The 17,138-nt window shown below is 51.8% G+C and overlaps 1 protein-coding gene across 50 annotated transcripts in view; it reads left to right on the forward strand.

The window, feature by feature from the left end:
- The window catches only part of MAP4 (microtubule associated protein 4), a 186,364-nt gene extending 169,426 nt beyond the window's left edge, over positions 1–16,938 (forward strand). For 11 of the 50 annotated variants that reach the window (XM_070492486.1, XM_070492509.1, XM_070492515.1 and 8 more), the window contains 8 exons: positions 117–191; positions 314–606; positions 2,081–2,194; positions 4,159–4,251; positions 10,248–10,329; positions 12,123–12,235; positions 14,236–14,425; positions 14,550–16,938. In XM_070492486.1, the coding sequence (XP_070348587.1) occupies positions 117–191; positions 314–606; positions 2,081–2,194; positions 4,159–4,251; positions 10,248–10,329; positions 12,123–12,235; positions 14,236–14,425; positions 14,550–14,557 (968 nt within the window). In that variant the 3' untranslated portion in view covers positions 14,558–16,938. The remainder of the gene's footprint in view (positions 1–116; positions 192–313; positions 607–2,080; positions 2,195–4,158; positions 4,252–10,247; positions 10,330–12,122; positions 12,236–14,235; positions 14,426–14,549) is intronic. The other 39 variants (XM_070492505.1, XM_070492513.1, XM_070492523.1 and 36 more) reach the window with 17 other exon arrangements.
- The last annotated feature ends 200 nt before the right edge of the window (positions 16,939–17,138 follow it).

A 17,138-nucleotide genomic window follows, 5' to 3' on the forward strand; every position in this document is an offset into this window, starting at 1 on the left:
ACAGCCTCTGGTTCAAAAGGGACATTCGGTAGTTGTTGAGTGAATGAATTAATCTCAGTATTATATGAGCCGTTCGGTAGATCAATTTGTTAAACGTTATGTTAAATGTTAAAAAGCGTATGTATGTGCAGCCATCAAGACTGAGGGAAAACCTGCAGACATCAAGAAGATGGCTACAAAGTCTGCACCAGGTAATACCCCATCCCCCACATTGAGGAACCCTGATTTAAACCCCTACCTCTTCTGTGGCTTTAAGGCTCCCTTTTGCTCTCTCCCCATGAACCCTTGTTATCTCTCACTCCTGCCTTTGCAGCTGACTTGAGTCGCTCAAAGAGCACCTCCACCAGTTCCATGAAGAAAAACACCACTGTCCCTGGGGCAGCACCCCCAGCAGGGGTGGCTCCCAGTCGAGTCAAGCCCACACCTACGCCTTCCCGGCCCTCTGGGACTCCTTCATTGGACAAGAAGCCCACATCAGCCAAGCCCAGCTCCTCTGCCCCCAGGCTGAGCCGCCCGGCTACCAATGCTTCTGCCCCTGATCTGAAGAATGTCCGCTCCAAGGTTGGCTCCACGGAAAACATCAAGCATCAGCCCGGAGGAGGCCGGGTGAGTCCAGGGAGCTTGAGGTCCTTGGCATGCTGGCCCCTGCTTCTTCCGCTGCCGCATCGAACTATTTTTCCCCAGGCATGTCCTCACATCAACCCAAGAGGCCCACCAAAGAAGAAGGGCAGTCAGGACATTGAATTCGGTGTCAGGGAATTTCAGCCTGGGCTCTGTGTCCCAGCAGCAGGGAAGGGGTGGACGGAGCTCTGGGCTTTTTCCTCCCATCTCAGTCAGAGGGGCTTGTGTTCTGTGTTCTGGAGTTTAGGCATACATTTTTGTCTGGAGGCAAAAGGGTTCTTCTACTTTACAAGACAAATAGAGGGGAACCTCTGAGACTCTGCAGAGGTGAGAGAGACTGGACATGAACCTGGTTTTTCATGTTTCTTACCCCTGCACTGTAGGCGTCAGGATAGGCAGAAGGCAGAATGCCTTTTCCTTCCCCGAGCCATGACTTGGGTGGAGATTCTGTCTGAAAGAGGACCAGGGTGTCCTCTTCTGGCCAAGATGACTTGCTGTGAGCCTCCAGCTTTTCTAAATAAAAGGACTTGACAGAGTGTAGTAATGGAGAAAGACATGGCAGGCCACAGTGCCCTTTAAGGATTTTCTGGTTGCATCCATCCTGGAATTATTTGTTAACTCTTAGCAACTGTGGGCACTTGGTATGTGAAAAAGGCAACGGCAGAAATCCAAGTTCAAGTCCCTGGAGCAGTAACCTTCTCATTTCCTACATCTTTCTCTAGCACTTAAACCGCCACTCCCCACCCCCTCCTCAGGATAGGATACTTAAATTGCTGCAATCCAGAGCTGTTAAAAAATTGAAGAGGATCCAAAATGAGGCAGAATCCTGGTACTGTTGGAAAACACTGATGGCAAACTGGATTAGTCTAGGATAAGGGCCTGAAAGTTGCTTTTGCTAAGAGATTGTGGCTCAGGTGTACCCAACCAGACCTCTGGGGCTGTGGTGCTGATGGCCCATCTCCCCCTTTCTATGCTCTTATTCTTTCATGGTGCAAAAGTTGCTGGGGGTCTTGGTGGGGAGTTGAGTAACTTGATTAAATTATTTTCTGTTTCACTGTACTGAAGGGTGTAACACTTCCCATGATCAGTAGTGGCTCTCTGTGACGATGGCAGGTTGCTTGGGGCATATCAGAGCATTTGAGTGGGAGGGCATTGTGATTTGAAAATTGATAACCCCACCACACACTCAGAAGAGAATCATGAATTTTGCCCTTCTTCCTATCTTTTCTCCGTGAATGTCGTCTCGATCTCTTCCTCATGTTGCAAGACTTTGGTCTGTAGCTCCTCGCTCTGGCTTGGTGTACCCTGGGAAATGGGTATTTTTTCCTAGGAGCAAGGATGACCTGCTTCTGCCTGGTGGCCTGGCCTGAAGTCGAGTCCCTTACAGTCTTCTTCCTTGTTGGCATTTGGGCTCTTATCCTCTTGGTTTGAAATTTGCCCTCCCTTTATCTCCATCCAGGCCAAAGTAGAGAAAAAAACAGAGGCAGTTGCTACAGCTCGAAAGCCTGAAACTAACGCAGTCACTAAAACAGCCGGCCCAATTGCGAGTGCACAGAAACCGCCTGCTGGGAAAGTGAGTTTTCTTTAGACTATTACCTCTTGAAGGTAAAAGATGATAAACTGTCTCCTCTAGCCTGAGTCACTTTCCCTTCTATTGCACTTTTTTCCTGTCCTCAACTAGTTTCTACTTCTCCCCATCTTCCTCCTTTGTGTTTGATGACAGCCAATCCAAAATTTTTTTTATTAACCCTGAAAATTAACAGAGTTGGGAGCCTATTAGCCCTTTGGGGAATATTTATTCAGCTGGATAAAATGTATCCGAAAACATTCAGTCGCTTCCTTCACACTGAGCTTCATCTGAAACCTACCAGTTATGCACACCAACACACAGAGCACCCAGGTTCTTCCTCAGTCAGACATGGCATTGGTAACCTTCCCACATCTGGAACCCTGGAGACCTGTGCTTTAAGTTGAACTAGAAAGCCCGTCTCATAACACTGCTGGGTATGGAGATAGCTTCATTTGTCCTGGTTCCCCAAGTCACCTCTTAACAAAAGTTAGGGTGCTCATTCCCAATGGAAACCCACTCGGCATAGGGATCATAACATCGGCTGAAGGGCAGAGGTAACTAAAACTCTAGGTTCTTGCCCCTTGCCTCCGCACCCTGGAACCAGGCCCCTCCTGCTTGCTGTGGGAACTTTCCCTTAGCTGTGGCAGGTAGGTGGTCTCTCTGACCAGGCCTGCCAGGGAAGCCTGAGCTCCAGTCCCTAGGGACCAGAATGGGAGGTCTCAGGCCAAGGATTGTGTACAGTCCGGCAGGGTGAAGAAGACTGCACCGTGGCTCCTGGGTGATGCCTAGAGGTCCTGCAGTCTCTGGTTCAGACCAGGGTTCATTAGGAAGTGCTTGGCTAACCAGTTATTCCTCATTGAAGTTTTAAAGAAGGCAAGAAACGGTGAGGTGTTTGGGTTAACGTGTCTCAGGGTGGAATTCTCTACTCTTAAGAAATCTGCAGTTTGGGGGCTGCATCATTTGCAAAGGGCTCTGAAGTAAAGGAAAGAAGGAAGCTGGCAACTAACTGTTCCCTCTTGAGAGGGCTCAAAAAGAATTCTTTGTTCAGCCCATAGAGCCTGGGCCTTTGTGTGGCTCCATTCCTGGGGAAGCCATTCATACACAGCACGGTGTGCTGTGCCCCTCGGATTGTGCATCGTTGCAGCCCTGTGGAGAGCCTGTTCTCTTTGCACAGGAAACTCACAGGGCACAGGATCGGGCATTTGGAGGATTGAAGAAGGTGTTTTACCCTTGAGTCAAAAGGAAGTCTAGACCTAAACCTCACTTGTACCCTGCTCTCTCAAGCCCTGAGACAAATGGGCTATCTGTGGAAGTGTGGAGGCTGCTGAGCCTGTGGCCTGCGCTCCCTCTGCTGTCCAAGATTCTGCACAGCAAGTCTAGTAGCCTCTGGTCCATTTGCATTTATAGCTGAACAATGTCCCTTCCTTCCTGTTAGTATCAGATCTGTGCCATGTGCACCAGCCGCCTGATGCTTTGCTAAGCAGCCTTTGCCTCCCAGAGTGGGTCTGACTGTAGTAGTTCTAGGCCTCAGATTTAACGGGAGTGCCATCCTTGGGTGAGGGCCGCTCTGTGCAGGCCACCTGCAGAGAGTTGCCATAGGACACTGTGCCCCAGCTGTTGTGGAGAGAGGAGCAAGGGGGCAGAGCCATGCCTTCGTGGGCATCCAGGACCTGCTGCTGTCTGGGCCTGTGTACCACAGCCTAGCCCCCAAGGAGCGGTGATGACGGCCATGTATCACTTTTGCAACTTCTGACCTTGTGTTGTTTGTTCGTATTTTCACTCCTTTTCCTGCTCTTCCAAATTCCTTCCCTTGTGCTTTTCCACAGCTGTTCTGCTGAAGGTGGGGGCGGAGTTTTAACAACACCCTGTTGGTCAGTGTCATCACGTGTGGACTCACTGCCTGCCCTCTGTCGGTTCTAACCAGCCCTCTCCCTTTGTGTTGTTTTTTCTGTTCTCTAAAAATCCAGGTCCAGATAGTCTCCAAAAAAGTGAGCTACAGCCATATTCAGTCCAAGTGTGGTTCCAAGGACAATATTAAGCATGTCCCTGGAGGTGGTAATGTAAGTATAAGCTCTGGATGGCTGGCATCTAAGGCATAGCCCTCTGTGGGCACACTGGGGAGAGGACCACCTGCCCATGCTGAAAGGACCATGGCAGGCTGGCCCAGGGCTTTCCTCAAGAAGCAGGCTAGTGAAGTGAGGGGAAGCCCCGATGCTCAAATGTGCTTAGCCCGAGTGTTTCTGGCAAACCCCTGAACAACAACCCAGGGATGCCCACTTGGCATCTTTTCACCCTTATGGGTGAGAGGCCTTAGGTCTTCCTCCAACTGTGTCAGAGACCTGGTCTGAGGGCAGTTGTCAGTAGCAGGCCCGTTGCCTGTCTTGAGTCTGCTCCTGGGGACACACACCTCTGTCTGCTGTCCCACTTAGCATGGCAGTGGTCGTGACTCTGAGACAGGTGTCTGGATTTCTCTAAAGCCCATCCTTGAACCCTTGTATTGTAGAACCAGAGGATTCATGAACACTTCCTCCTATCCTTCCTCTGCCTTGCCCTTCATCTTTGTTACTCTCCTGCTCTCTTTTCCTCTTCTGCCCTTTCTCCTCTTCTCTCCCTACCTTCTCCCTCTTTCCTTTCTTTTCTCTTTCTCCCACTTTTTCCCTTTTCTAATCCATTCCTCCTATCCACTTTTCCCTCCTTTTCCTTTTGTCCCCTTCCCTCTTCAATCCCAACATTTTTTTTTGTTGTTTGAGGAAGATCAGCCCTGAGCTAACATCCGTGCCCATCTTCCTCTACTTTATATATGGGATGCCTGCCAGAGCATGGCGTTCCAAGCAGTGCCATGTGCACACCCGGGATCCGAACTGGTGAACCCCGGGCTGGCGAAGCGGAACGTGCGAACTTAACTGCTATGCCACTGGGCCGGCCCCCAAACATACATACTTTTTATCATGCTATTCTGTGCCAGCCCTAAGATCTGTGTTGGGGTCACAAGTGACTCCAGCTCGCAGGGAGGTCCTGGCCTAGGGAGAGACAAGGCAAAGTATCGTTGTCACTGAGCATGTAAAGAACACCCTGTATATTTTCCACGTGTTCCTGTGACAGTGCCCAGCAAGCAGGACTCTGCAGTGTGTGCCAGGGGCGTGTCATGGAGCCATCCACATGCGCCCCCTGCCCTTCACTGCTTCTCCACCTGCTTCTCTCACACCCCCAGTGTCAGAGAGCCTGTCCTATCTTGGTCTCTCTTGGTTTCATTCAGTTCCTTCTCCTTACCGTCTTGAACTGTACTAAGTCCTGCTCTGCTCACCCTTGTCATTTTCAGGCTCTGTCCCCCCTACCCCCTTGGTCATGCCATCCTGCCCATGGTCTACCAACACCCCCGACCGAGCAGTTCCATTGTGAAAAGTGCAACCACAGGGCATCCCTTTCTTGCCCCACACTCCCTCACTGCACCTCCTTCCCAGTCATTTTCCTACCAGTGGCTCTTCCTGGCGTGGGCAGAAACTGCATCCTTTGCACTCGGGTGAAGTGTGCTTGGCCAGCTTGGTAGTTGTCCACCTGGTGTGGGATCAGCCAAAGTGGGTGAAGCTTTTAAAGGCAGCATCTGGTTAAGGTGATAAAGATCTAGCCTATGAGGGGCCCAAGTAGGCACTAGCCCTAGCATTTCCTCTCAGGCATTTGGCCTGGATGAAAACAGAAGGTAAACAGGGATTCTGAGGGAATTGGGTTGCTTATGTGTGTGTGAGAGAGAGACACACAGAAATGCATTTAAATATGTTGTGTGGTGTTGGTAAGAGCTCTGAAAATAGTCATCATTTATCTATCACCTACTATGGTCTTCCTACGCTGCCTACACATGACTTCAAACAAGATTTTTTTTGTAGGGGAATGTACTTTTTTAAAGCATTTTAATTTTTGGAGGCTTCCTTAAACATCAGAGCATTAGGAAACCACCTGAGAGCAGTGTTTCCAGGTGGGAAGATGAGGGTAAATAGCCTGGACTGAGGCAATGTGGTTGCATCAGCCCCACCATAAAGCCACCATAAATAAACATGAAGTTTAAAAAGAGTGGGCCCACTGTGCGTTACACATCTGAACCCCAGGGTGCCCCCCCGCCCCCAATATGGAAATTCTGGACATACCACTGGGATGAGAGGCTTGGAGCAGGATCTCAATTACTGGTGCTCCAAAAATGCCCCCATGTTGTAGACTTACTCCACTCGTCAGCCATGCTGTGGAGGCATCCCACATACAAAGTAGAGGAAGACTGGCACAGATGTTAGCTCAGAGCTAATCTGCCTCAAGCAGAAAAAGAGGAGGATTGGCAATGGACGTTAGCTCAGGGTGAATCTTCCTCACAGACACACACACTCAAAACACCCCCATGTACACACAGACATCCCCCTTGTGGAGAGCCAGGAAGATATCAGGGAAGGGAACACAGTAGCTGATTTCATGGCTAGTCCCAATTTAACATTCTGTGGCAGTTTTAGTTCCATTTCACCTCCTCAGTGGGGGAGATATGTATGTGTGATGGGTTCTGAGACCTGTTGGCAGTGTCGTTTCAATAGCATATGTTGATATCTGGAGTAGGCCTGAGGGTCATCCCAGACCAGTGGGGCAGATCATGTAAACATACAACTAGAGCGACGTATGGTGGGTGCTGGGGTTGATTGTGTACCAAGAGGACCACAGAGAGGGAGGGGTATGGCTTCTGCTGGCTGTCAGGCTTCACTGGGCAGGGGACACTTGGGCCGGTCCTCGAAGCATGAGAAACACACGCTCTAGGCCAGAGAAGCAGCACGTGGCTCCATAAAGAGAGAGAGCATTGAGTGGAGGCAAGTGGCCAGGGGAGGAAAGAAGAGGGGGATCGCTTGGAAGGGGATTATGGACCCTCTGCATCCCAGCCTGAGGAGGCAGAGCTGCGTCTCAGAGGTATTGGGCCTTGTTAAGTGAGTGGCGCAGTTAAGCTTTTAAAACATTTAATTATAGAAATTTCCAAACATATGCAAAAGTAGGAAAACATAGTAAAATGAACCAGATGTACCCTCTACCGAGCTTCTTTTACCTCTATGGCCAGTCTTCTCTATATATGCCCACCCTAATTATTTTAAAGCAAATCCTAGATATGTCATTCATCTGTAAATATTCTAGTATAAAATTTTAAAAGATAAGAACTCTTTAATATACATGTGTATATATATTTAAAAATCCCAAAAATATGTTAAACAGGTTTGCTTATTTGAATCAGGATACAAGTAAGGTCCATAAATTGTGATTAGTTGATATGTCTCTTGTCTCTTAAAGTCTTACTTTCTTTTACTCTACAAGTTCCTTGTCCAATTTTTTTTTTCTTGAGGAAGATTAGCCCTGAGCTAACATCTGCTGCCAATCCTCCTCTTTTTACTGAGGAAGACTGGCCCTGAGCTAACAGCCGTGCCCATCTTCCTCTACTTTATATGTGGGACGCCTACCGCAGCATGGCTTGCCAGGCTGTGCCATGTCTACACCCGGGATCTGAACTGGTGAACCCCAGACCGCTGGAGCAGAATGTGTGAATTTAACTGCTACGCCACTAGGCCTGCCCCTGTCCACTTTTTTTTGAGGGGAGTAATTTTGTGCATGAGTAAACCAAGTAGTTTGTCCTGGAATCTGGATTCTGTTGATTTCTATCAGGAAGCACATTGTGTTCCACTCTTCTGGTCGTCTCCCTCTTTGTGATGCTGGCAGCTGTGATGCCCTGTGCCTGGAGCTATGAGTTTGGTAGGGGTGCACTGTGGTGAGCCTTCCCTATATTCCTGTTTAGGAAGAATTCCAGCATTGTTGGGAAGGTGAGGTTATGTTGAGGCTGTTGTTTTGATGGTGATAGGTACTCGGTAAGTGATTATTGAACGCGTGAAACAGGTAGTGTCCTGCTGATGCTGACGTTCCTTTAAGAGGTGTTGGGAAGAAGAGATGAAGTGAAGCTGGAGCCAAGGAAGGCTTTGGAGAATGTGGCCTTTGAGCCAGGCTTTTGAAGGATGAGAAGGAGACTGCAATGAGCTTGCTGGGGAACAGCATGAGTAGAGTTCTAGAATCAAGAATGATGGCTCAGGCAAGCTGACAGCCATGGAAAGTTACTCTGTGCCAGGCGCTGGGCTGTGGGTGGGGATTAAAAATACAGTAGATACCACATCTGTTCTCTTGAAATGTGGTGGAGGCCATATTTCCTGACACTGAAGAAAGGAGAACAGAATCCTAAGAAGGTAGCCATTTAACGGCCTTGTGATGAAACCCCACCAGAAGAGTGTGACACCTGCTGGCAGGGCTCTGTGGGCCCTGCGTGAAGGGGTTGATAATAGTGGGAGGCCAGGCTCTTCCACAGTATCAGGGAACAGCTGGACCGCTCACAGGAACCCTGGAGCCACTATCCAAGAACCCAGTGGGAACTCGGGTCTGCAGATGTCCTTGCTGATTTAAAGACATGCCATCAGTCCTGGTACCAAGATGTTTTGCCAAAGCTCCTGCAAGACAGACATTGATGAAAGTCTGTTGGCCATCTTGAAAGCCAGACCAAGTATAGAGGACACCCAAACCAGTCTCCAACCGCAAGGCATAGCTGTATCGTGATTCATTTTGGATAAATAGTCTTGCAAGGCCATTCATCCTTCTGATTACCCACCAAACATGGACAGAGTCTGAGCTTAGGGAAAGACCTTGGGGAGCCTGTAGGTAGCGACGCCTCAGTCGGTGCTCAGTCCCTGCAGATGTAGAACTTCAGCGTGCTGGAGTGCACCTGCGGCCGCGCACAGCAGGGCCAGGCAGCGTTCCCTTGGCTGATGCAGGAGGGGGAGTGCTCCACAGGAGCGTGAGGTGGCACAGCATGCAAATGGATAGTGACCTTAATAATAAGTAGAGCAACCAAAGTGAAGCATTTTCCATCTGTAAATTAGCAAAGTTTTGTTTTTTCTTTTTAATGAGAGTATCCAGTGCTGGGAGGATACAGCGAGACAGAAAAGTATAATCTCTGTAGTGGAGGTGTCACTTGTCGTTGCATTTCTGGAAAACAGTTAGGCATCATGCTTCAAGAACCTTGAAACAGGGGCCGGCCCTGTGGCCAAGTGGTTAAGTTTGCGCGCTCTGCTTTGGTGGCCCAGGGTTTCGCCAGTTCGGATCCTGGGCACGGACATGGCACTGCTCATCAAACCATGCTGAAGTGGCGTCCCACATGCCACAACCAGAAGGACCCACAACTAAGAATATACAGCTGTGTTCCGGGGGGCTTTGGGGAGAAAAAGGGGGAAAAATATCTTAAAAAAGAAAAAAAGAAAGAACCTTAAAACAATCTGAGCATTTGACTGAGTGAATTCTGGGCATCTTGCTTAAAGGGTCATCAGAGCTGCCAACACTTCTGTTCACAAAGATATTCATTGCTGCCATGGTGATAATAGTTTAAAATAGGAAAAAACCTTTAAATGTTCAATATCAGGAATATACTTAAGCTTATATTGGACTGCATAGGATAGATTATTATGTGGTCCTTTCTTTGCATTTCCCAACTTTCATGGGAAAATGCTTGTAACATGAATTAAGCAGCAATACAAAATCATAGATATAGATACAGGTATAGATATATGTATATGTGTGTTGTCAGCCACGAGGGAAAAATGCATTGAAAAGAATTGGAAGGGAATAAGATGAAATGTTATTCCAGATTATCTCTGGGCAGGGAGTTGATGCGTAAGATTTGAGGTGGGTGGAACGAAAGGGACATTTCAAGACATTTGGTTCCAAAAAGAAGAGCTGTTTGGTGGATGCATGGATAGAGTCAGGATGGAAAGGCCTTGGCACGTGTGGACACATTGGTTTGGTCCAGCTGGTGGTGGGGTCAGAAGCTACAAGCAGGGCCAGGGCTCTTTAAGCACTTTGGGAGGTGACCCTGACCTTGAGCAGACTGACACAGGGGCTTACAGTGGGAGAGAGAAAACTTAAACACAGAGAAGATCATAGAGGGAGCATACCTTTGACCCTGACAGTGTACGCTCTCTCTGAGGCAATTTTTTGTGTGTTTTCTCCTCAGGTTCAGATTCAGAATAAGAAGGTCGATATCTCTAAGGTCTCCTCCAAGTGTGGGTCCAAGACTAACATCAAGCACAAGCCTGGTGAGTAGGGCCTCCCTTGTCCCGGGATGCCTGGGATGGGTCGTCCTGCCGTAGGCCGGCTAGGTGTCATCCCTTATGCCTTTGTCATTCTGTAGAGATTCCTGGAGCCACCCTCACCCAGGACACAGCAGTGGAAACAACACAGTCCTCAGTCCCTGTCAGGGAGGGGGCGTTGGGGAGCTAATCTCTTAGCTGGAGGAGGAAGGGTTTGTCAAGGCTGCCATGTGCACAGGCATCATCTGGAGGACCTGTTGGCCTGGGGCCCCGAGGGAGGTGCGCTCTGGGCTGAGAACCTGGCTGGGCCTCCCAGGGAGCTTTCAAATCAGGAGGTAATGCTGAAGGAGCTCTAGAGAGCGGTGGCCAGGACTCACCTGGCAGATTCAGGAGCAAAGGATGTTCTCAAGCAGTGAAGCATCACCCACCAGCTCTGGCAGGAGATAGTGGGCCGTCAGTAATGCCGCCTCTGCCCGCAGGCGTGGGTCTTGTGACTGCAGCGGCGCAGGGTTGACTTCCACAGTGCAGTTGGCCCGGTGCTCCCCAGAGGCCTCTGGGCAGAGCCTGCGCTCTTGCCTCAGCAATCACCCTGACAGCCTCGTGTGTCGCGGTTCCAGGTCTCTGGCAGATCTGGGGTGGGGAACCAGCTCTGCAGCAACAGGGACACTGGTGTCTCAGTCCTCAGGGGCCACGCAAGATGAAGGCTAAGCAAACTCCTTTGCTTCACAGCAAAAGGCGTCATCCCTTTCAGAATGTGTTCCCTTTAAAAGGATCAAAACAGTTTAGCCCTAACTAGCCTTCATTTTCCCGCTTTTATCTGGAAAATCCACTCTTGTGAGATACCTCCTTCCGTAGGGAGACCCGGTGATTTGAAGTCCAGTTTTAGCAAGGAGGCCAGAACTCTAGTGTGTAGGACACCTGCAGAATTTGGCAGGAAGCTGGGCTTTGAGGTTTGTGATGTAAGCTGAGAGGAGATAGAAGCGTGAGAGAAGGGCTCACAGGGAAGCCAAGCGCCTGGGCCTCATGAGGGGCTGGTGGCCAGGTGTGGCCGGCTGGTCCTTGATCCCACGGCCACACTCTTGCCTGTGAGCTCTGAACTTTGCCCTGTGTATGAGCTGCCTTTCCTCCACACCCCTGCCCATGGGCCTGAGTGCGTGGCTGGCCCAGTCCATGTCTGCCCTGGCTCAGCTCACAGTCAGGGCTGCTGCTGCCTCCTGCCTGCCATCTTTTCACTACAGGGTGATTCAGTTAAACAGCTCAGACAGCACACTTCTGTCCTGTCTCTATCCATCACTAGGTTGGTGGTGACTTCAGGCAAGTCACTTCTCTTCCAGCATCAGTTCTAGCAGCTGTAAAACAAGGATCACAGCCCCGATGGACAGGGTGTTCATGGGAGGAGACCGGGCTTAGAGGGAGTCGCACGCTGCTGAGAAAACCAAAGCCCGAGTGCATGTTGGCAGCTTTGGAGGCTTGCCCTGGAGGCTCACCTGGGCCTGCCCAAGTCTGATCACAGCTGCACAGGCTGCGGGCTGGGGTGGCGGTGAGGATGACTCTTGTCTGTGGAGGGACTCCTGCCGACTCGGGGGAGAGATTGTCAACCTGACTTTGAGAAGAGAACCGTTGTTTGACAAAGTGTGTTCACTGTACCTCTTTGTCCTCAGAGCCACCAAATGGGAGCTGGTCACGTTTTCCCCATTTTTGTGTTGGCGCATAGCCAGTCTTCTGTCCCAGCCTCCTGGCTTTGCCTGCAGGGGTGTTTCTCTGCTCCCCATTAGTGACCAGTTTCTTTGTGGTTCCAGGGGGAGGAGATGTCAAGATTGAAAGTCAGAAGTTGAACTTCAAGGAGAAGGCCCAGGCGAAGGTGGGATCCCTTGATAATGTGGGCCACCTGCCTGCAGGAGGTGCCGTGAAGGTAGTGAATGGGCCACCAAGGGGACACAGCTGGGGAGGGGTGGGGCTGTGCGGCTGGAGTCTGGGTTCCCAGTAGATGTGCGCTTGTCACCGCCCCTCAGTCTCTTCAGGCGTCGTGTTTCCCCCACACCATTGCTGTTTTCCCATCGTCCATCATCAGCCCTGAGCAGGCAGGAGAAGTGAAGAGGCCCCCGGCCAGCCACCTCTCACCTGTCCGGCTGGAGACAGAACCTTCTCCTAAGAGCCATGACCTTCCTTACTTTCTGTGCCCGTCTCAGCCATTTTCAGAGGGACTGTGGCCTGAGGCACAGATTACCATGACGGGGTGGTCTGCACGGCACAGTTCCCCCCCAGCTTCCTCAAGAAAGAGGGGAGTATGTGTACGCACTCCATGTCAGGCTCCATTCCAGGCCTGGGAGAAGGAGAGCACATTTTCCACTGCCAGTGACGTCAGGCCTGGCATCCACCTGCCTCTGGAGGGACCGCCCAGGGCTCTGGGAGAGCGCTTGAGTGGCTGGGCTTCCCATCCTCGGGTCTGGCTGGGCCTCTCCCTTCCCTCCCTCTCTTCTTCCCTCCCACCCTCCTTCCACAGTACTGTGAGACCCTTTGTGTGCCAAGATACTGTCTATTCTTTGTTCCGTGTTGTTGGCGGGTAGAGGGGACTCATGGGGCGGCATCTTCTGAGCGTGAGGAGGATAGCTGCAGCTGCTCGGGGAAAGGTGAGCGAGGGAGGAGGGCAGGAACCGCTGCTCTGGGCCTTCCCTCCGACGTGACTGCCCCGCGCTGGGCCCTCCCAGCCCATCCTTTGTCCTGTCCTCCCTCAGTGCTCTGATCCAAACCCTCACTGGCTTCGGTGAACATTTTGTGGTCCTGCTCTGTCACAGGCTCTCAGTTTGTGCCCAACACCTTATGAGGAGCACTCTGGAATTTGTCTCCTGGGGTGCTAATTTGGGCGGAGTCACTTGCCCGCGGCCACGCAGCAAGTGTCGGTAGACCAGGGCTCAGCTAGGCCTTTCTGACCCCAAGTCTTGTGTTCTTTTCTTTATTTACATTATCTCCCTTTCTTTATTATTTCTGGAATTATTTTTCTAATACAGAGGCCTGTTTCTTTCACTGTTCTGACTGAAAACCATGTGGAATCTTCCATTTTCACCTTTTGGGCATTCCATGGTACAGGCATTCTGCGTCACCAGTGGCCTCCTGCTGGCCTTCCCTCTTCTGCTTTACAGGATGTTCACTGTCCCCAACATGTCCTTCTCCCGTGAAGCCCTCCAGGCCCCCAAAGTCTGCCTGGATCACACCTCCTTGGACACCTTCCTCCCTCTCCTGTGCCCCCAGGCCCCAGAAGGGTGCCCAGCACAGAAGAGGCCTCAGTGCCCGGGGTACGTGGACAGATAGATGAGCAGGCAGGGCTGCCCCGTGAGCTACTGAGAACCCTCTCGGAGCACACAGCGTGGGGGGTGCTCTGGGACACGCTGGGTCAGAGGAGGCAGGCTGCACCCCTGGGGAACTGACTTCAAGCTCCGGAGCTCCCTAACCAGTCTGCAGCACCCCTGCTTCCCAGCCAAGTCCAGACCTACTGTCTTGAGATGGTTCCTCAGGCTCGTTGCTAATGATCTGCTGTCATAGCTGTTTTTATTTGGTTTCAGCCTTGTTGAGAAGCCTGGCACCTGTCACCTCAGAGAGGCTTCAGGAAGCCTTGCATTTCACAGAGGAGTCCTCAGAGTGTGTCACTAGCCAGGCTGCCCCCCGGGGCCTGGGGCTGCAGTCTCCTGCTCCAGAGCCTGTGTTCTTGCTCTGCATCAGGCCCTCCGAGCCAGGAGTCGGTCTCACGGGCGGGGGTAGGGGTGGAGAGTGCCTGGTCTAGGTGCCACATGATTGTACCTTAATCCACTGGGAGCCGGGGCGGCGGGAGTGGGGGCTGTGTGTAAACCCGCCTTCACCCCATCCCACTCCCTCCCCAACTGACCCTGCACTGTCTCCCTCACTGTTTCATTGTAGACTGAGGGCGGTGGCAGCGAGGCCCCTCCGTGTCCGGGCCCCCCGGCTGGGGAGGAGCTGGCCATCCCTGAGGCAGCGCCCGAAGCTGGCGCCCCCACTTCAGCCAGTGGCCTCAGTGGCCACACCATCCTGTCAGGGGGTGGTGACCAAAGGGAGGCCCAGACCTTGGACAGCCAGATCCAGGAGACAAGTAAGTGGCTGGGCTTGGCCTGAGGGCCAGCCAGGGGCCCTGCCACTGGCTGCAAATTGAAACTCCTTTGTTTTTTGACTAGTGTGTGGCCTAAATTTTAACGAAGCAACCTTTTATTTTCCAGGCATCTAATGATGACATTCTGGTCTCGTCTTCCGTCCCCTTTGTTCCCCTTCTTGTCTCCCTTGTTACCCTCTCCTTTCCCTCCTCCCGTGTCACTGCAGATTGAGACCTACAGGCTGACGTTCCGGGCAAACGCCAGGGCCCGCACCGACCACGGGGCCGACATTGTCTCCCGCCCCCCCCACTTCCCTGGTGGCCCTGGTTCAGGCACCCGGGCCCTTGGCTTCCTCTCCCAGGCTGCCCTCTAGACCCATGACCGCTTCGGTGCTGGGCAGCCCTCTAGGCCCCTTTCCCCCTCCTGCCCCGCTTGCCCAGGGCAGCAGCAGTCCTGCCCCCAGACCTCCTTCCACTCCAGGCCCAGGCCCAGCTCCTTCCTTTGCTCCTGTCCCATCATTGCGCCACTGCTCCATGGAGAAGGTTGGGAGGGGAGTGAGGTGGGGACGGCTAACTCGTGACCTTGTGGGAGCTGGGAGCGGGGGGAACCTGATTCCAACCTCCTCTTTGTTTGGGTTTTTTGGACCAAACCCAAGAGAAACTGACATACCCTCCCTCCTTCCTGAGTCCACCGGAGGGAGGAGTGGAAGTGGATATCCACATGATGGCTGGGCGCTACCTGCGCCCCCTGGAGCCTGCTAAGCCACTGCCTCTCCCTTTGACCCTGCAGTCCCGCCCACCACACAGGTGGTGCCAGGTGCCTCTTGCTGCCCTGCCCCAAGTTAGCTAGGGGACGGTGCTGCCTGTCCCCCCTGCTTCCCATACCTGCCTAGCTGCTGTCACACTTGTCTTTTTCTTGTTGTATCTTTTTTTTTTTAAATAACCTAAAAACTGGTGGAGTAGTTTTGCAGGTTGAAGCCATGTCTAAATGAAAGTCCTCAGTAGGTGTTAAAGGAAACAGGGAGAGGAGATCCTTAAGCCTCCAGCCAGGAGGTCAGGCATTGGGGGCTGCCCTGGGCTGGGCAGCTCGGGCCCTAGAGATGATGTGGGCAGGGCAGGTGAGGTGCGGGGGCTGTGCCTGGTGAGCAACTAGGGCACACTAGGGGCTGGTCAGAGTGTGGACTGGTTGTTCTGACATTTTGTGTGTATGCTGCTTTTCTAACCAAGAGGCTGGTTTTGGCATCTCTGTCTGTCTCATTTCCTGGGATCTAATAGGAGATCAAGGTCAGGGCTGGAGAAACAGGGAAGGGCTGTGGAGGTAAAAATCCTCCAGGCCTGCAGGCCTAGGACACTCAAGCCCTCAGTTAGTGGGGAGCCTGAGATGTCCAGAATTCGTGTGGATAGTGGGGAATCAGGTCTGGAAATTTAAAAATAAAGGCATGAGACAGGCTTCCCTTATGGCCTGACTGGAGAGGAGACAAGAGGGAAGAGAAGTGAGGTGAGGCTGGCCTGCAGCGGGGTGTCCCAGCCAGGCCCAGTCTTCGGATGGCTGCAATGATGAGAAATCCCGGGAATTGTATTGACACGAAGATTCTTATTGCACTTGTATTTTTTTGTATTAAAGTTTGCATGGTTTCTAATAAAGGATTAAAACATAACAGTTTGTAGTGGAATGGCCTCGGGGTCTCCAAGGGCTTTCCTTCTGGAAGAGCATTTTCTGCCATGCAGACTTGCCCCTGAGGAGGCTGCCGCAGACGTGGCCCTTCGCTCTCCCTCCATTCCTAGTGTCCCTTGGAGAAGGGAGGGTCTCTTGACATAGGTTCAGATCAGATCTCCCTGTAGGCAGGGGGAGCAGCATCTGGGCTGGGCAGGTTCTCCCCATTTCTGAGGTAGTGTTTTCCTGGGGAGGTTTGACACCATATCCACAGCTCCCCAAGTACCTACCAAGAAATTGCAGGGGTTTTGTGGAAAAAGTGCTCCCAGAGCCTGAGACTACAGAACGCTTCAACTATGCCAGGGATATCAGGGCATCCATGTTTTGTCAGCAAGATGAAGCTGGGAGAAGGAAGTAGGGGGGTGGGGAGCATGAGGAAACAAGGTAGAGGTGACAGTGCAGGGCCTATGGGTCCCTGCACCCTCCCTTTGTTGATCCTGGGGCCACAAGGATGCTGAAGATGACAACAGGCTTGGGTCCTTTCAGTCCTTTGGCTAAGGGTAAGGGTGGGAGAGGCGACCCAAGTAGAGCGCTCTCTAGGTGGGCTGGAGTGGTCAGTGTTCTGAGAGGTGGTCTGGTTGCAGTTCCCTTGAAGGGCCTCACAAGCCAGAGAAGCTGAGAAGGCTGCTCTGACAGGTGAGGATCAGTGGCCCCTGTGTGCCGTGTCCCTCTGCAGCCATTCGGGGGTGGGACATTTCTGTACTTCCTGATTTGCTTTTGGCTCAGCCATTACCTTTGTCAATCTGTGGTTCTGTTGTAACGATTTCAAAAGTAAATAAAGGTTGTGATGTCCCACCATGCAGTCCCTGTCTTCTGTATGTCCTGGTTTGTCTACCTCCAGCACCTGTGACCCCACCCCTAGCTTATCCCCTTGCATCAAGGGACTGGTGTGCAGTTTTTTGTTTTGGGGGGGTTTTGCTGAGGAAGATTTGCCCTGAGCTAACGTCTGCTGCCAGTCTTCCTTTTTTGTACGTGATCTGCCACCACAACATGGCCACTCTC

Source organism: Equus asinus, chromosome 21 (assembly GCF_041296235.1).
Source record: "Equus asinus isolate D_3611 breed Donkey chromosome 21, EquAss-T2T_v2, whole genome shotgun sequence".
Lineage (NCBI taxonomy): Eukaryota > Metazoa > Chordata > Mammalia > Perissodactyla > Equidae > Equus > Equus asinus.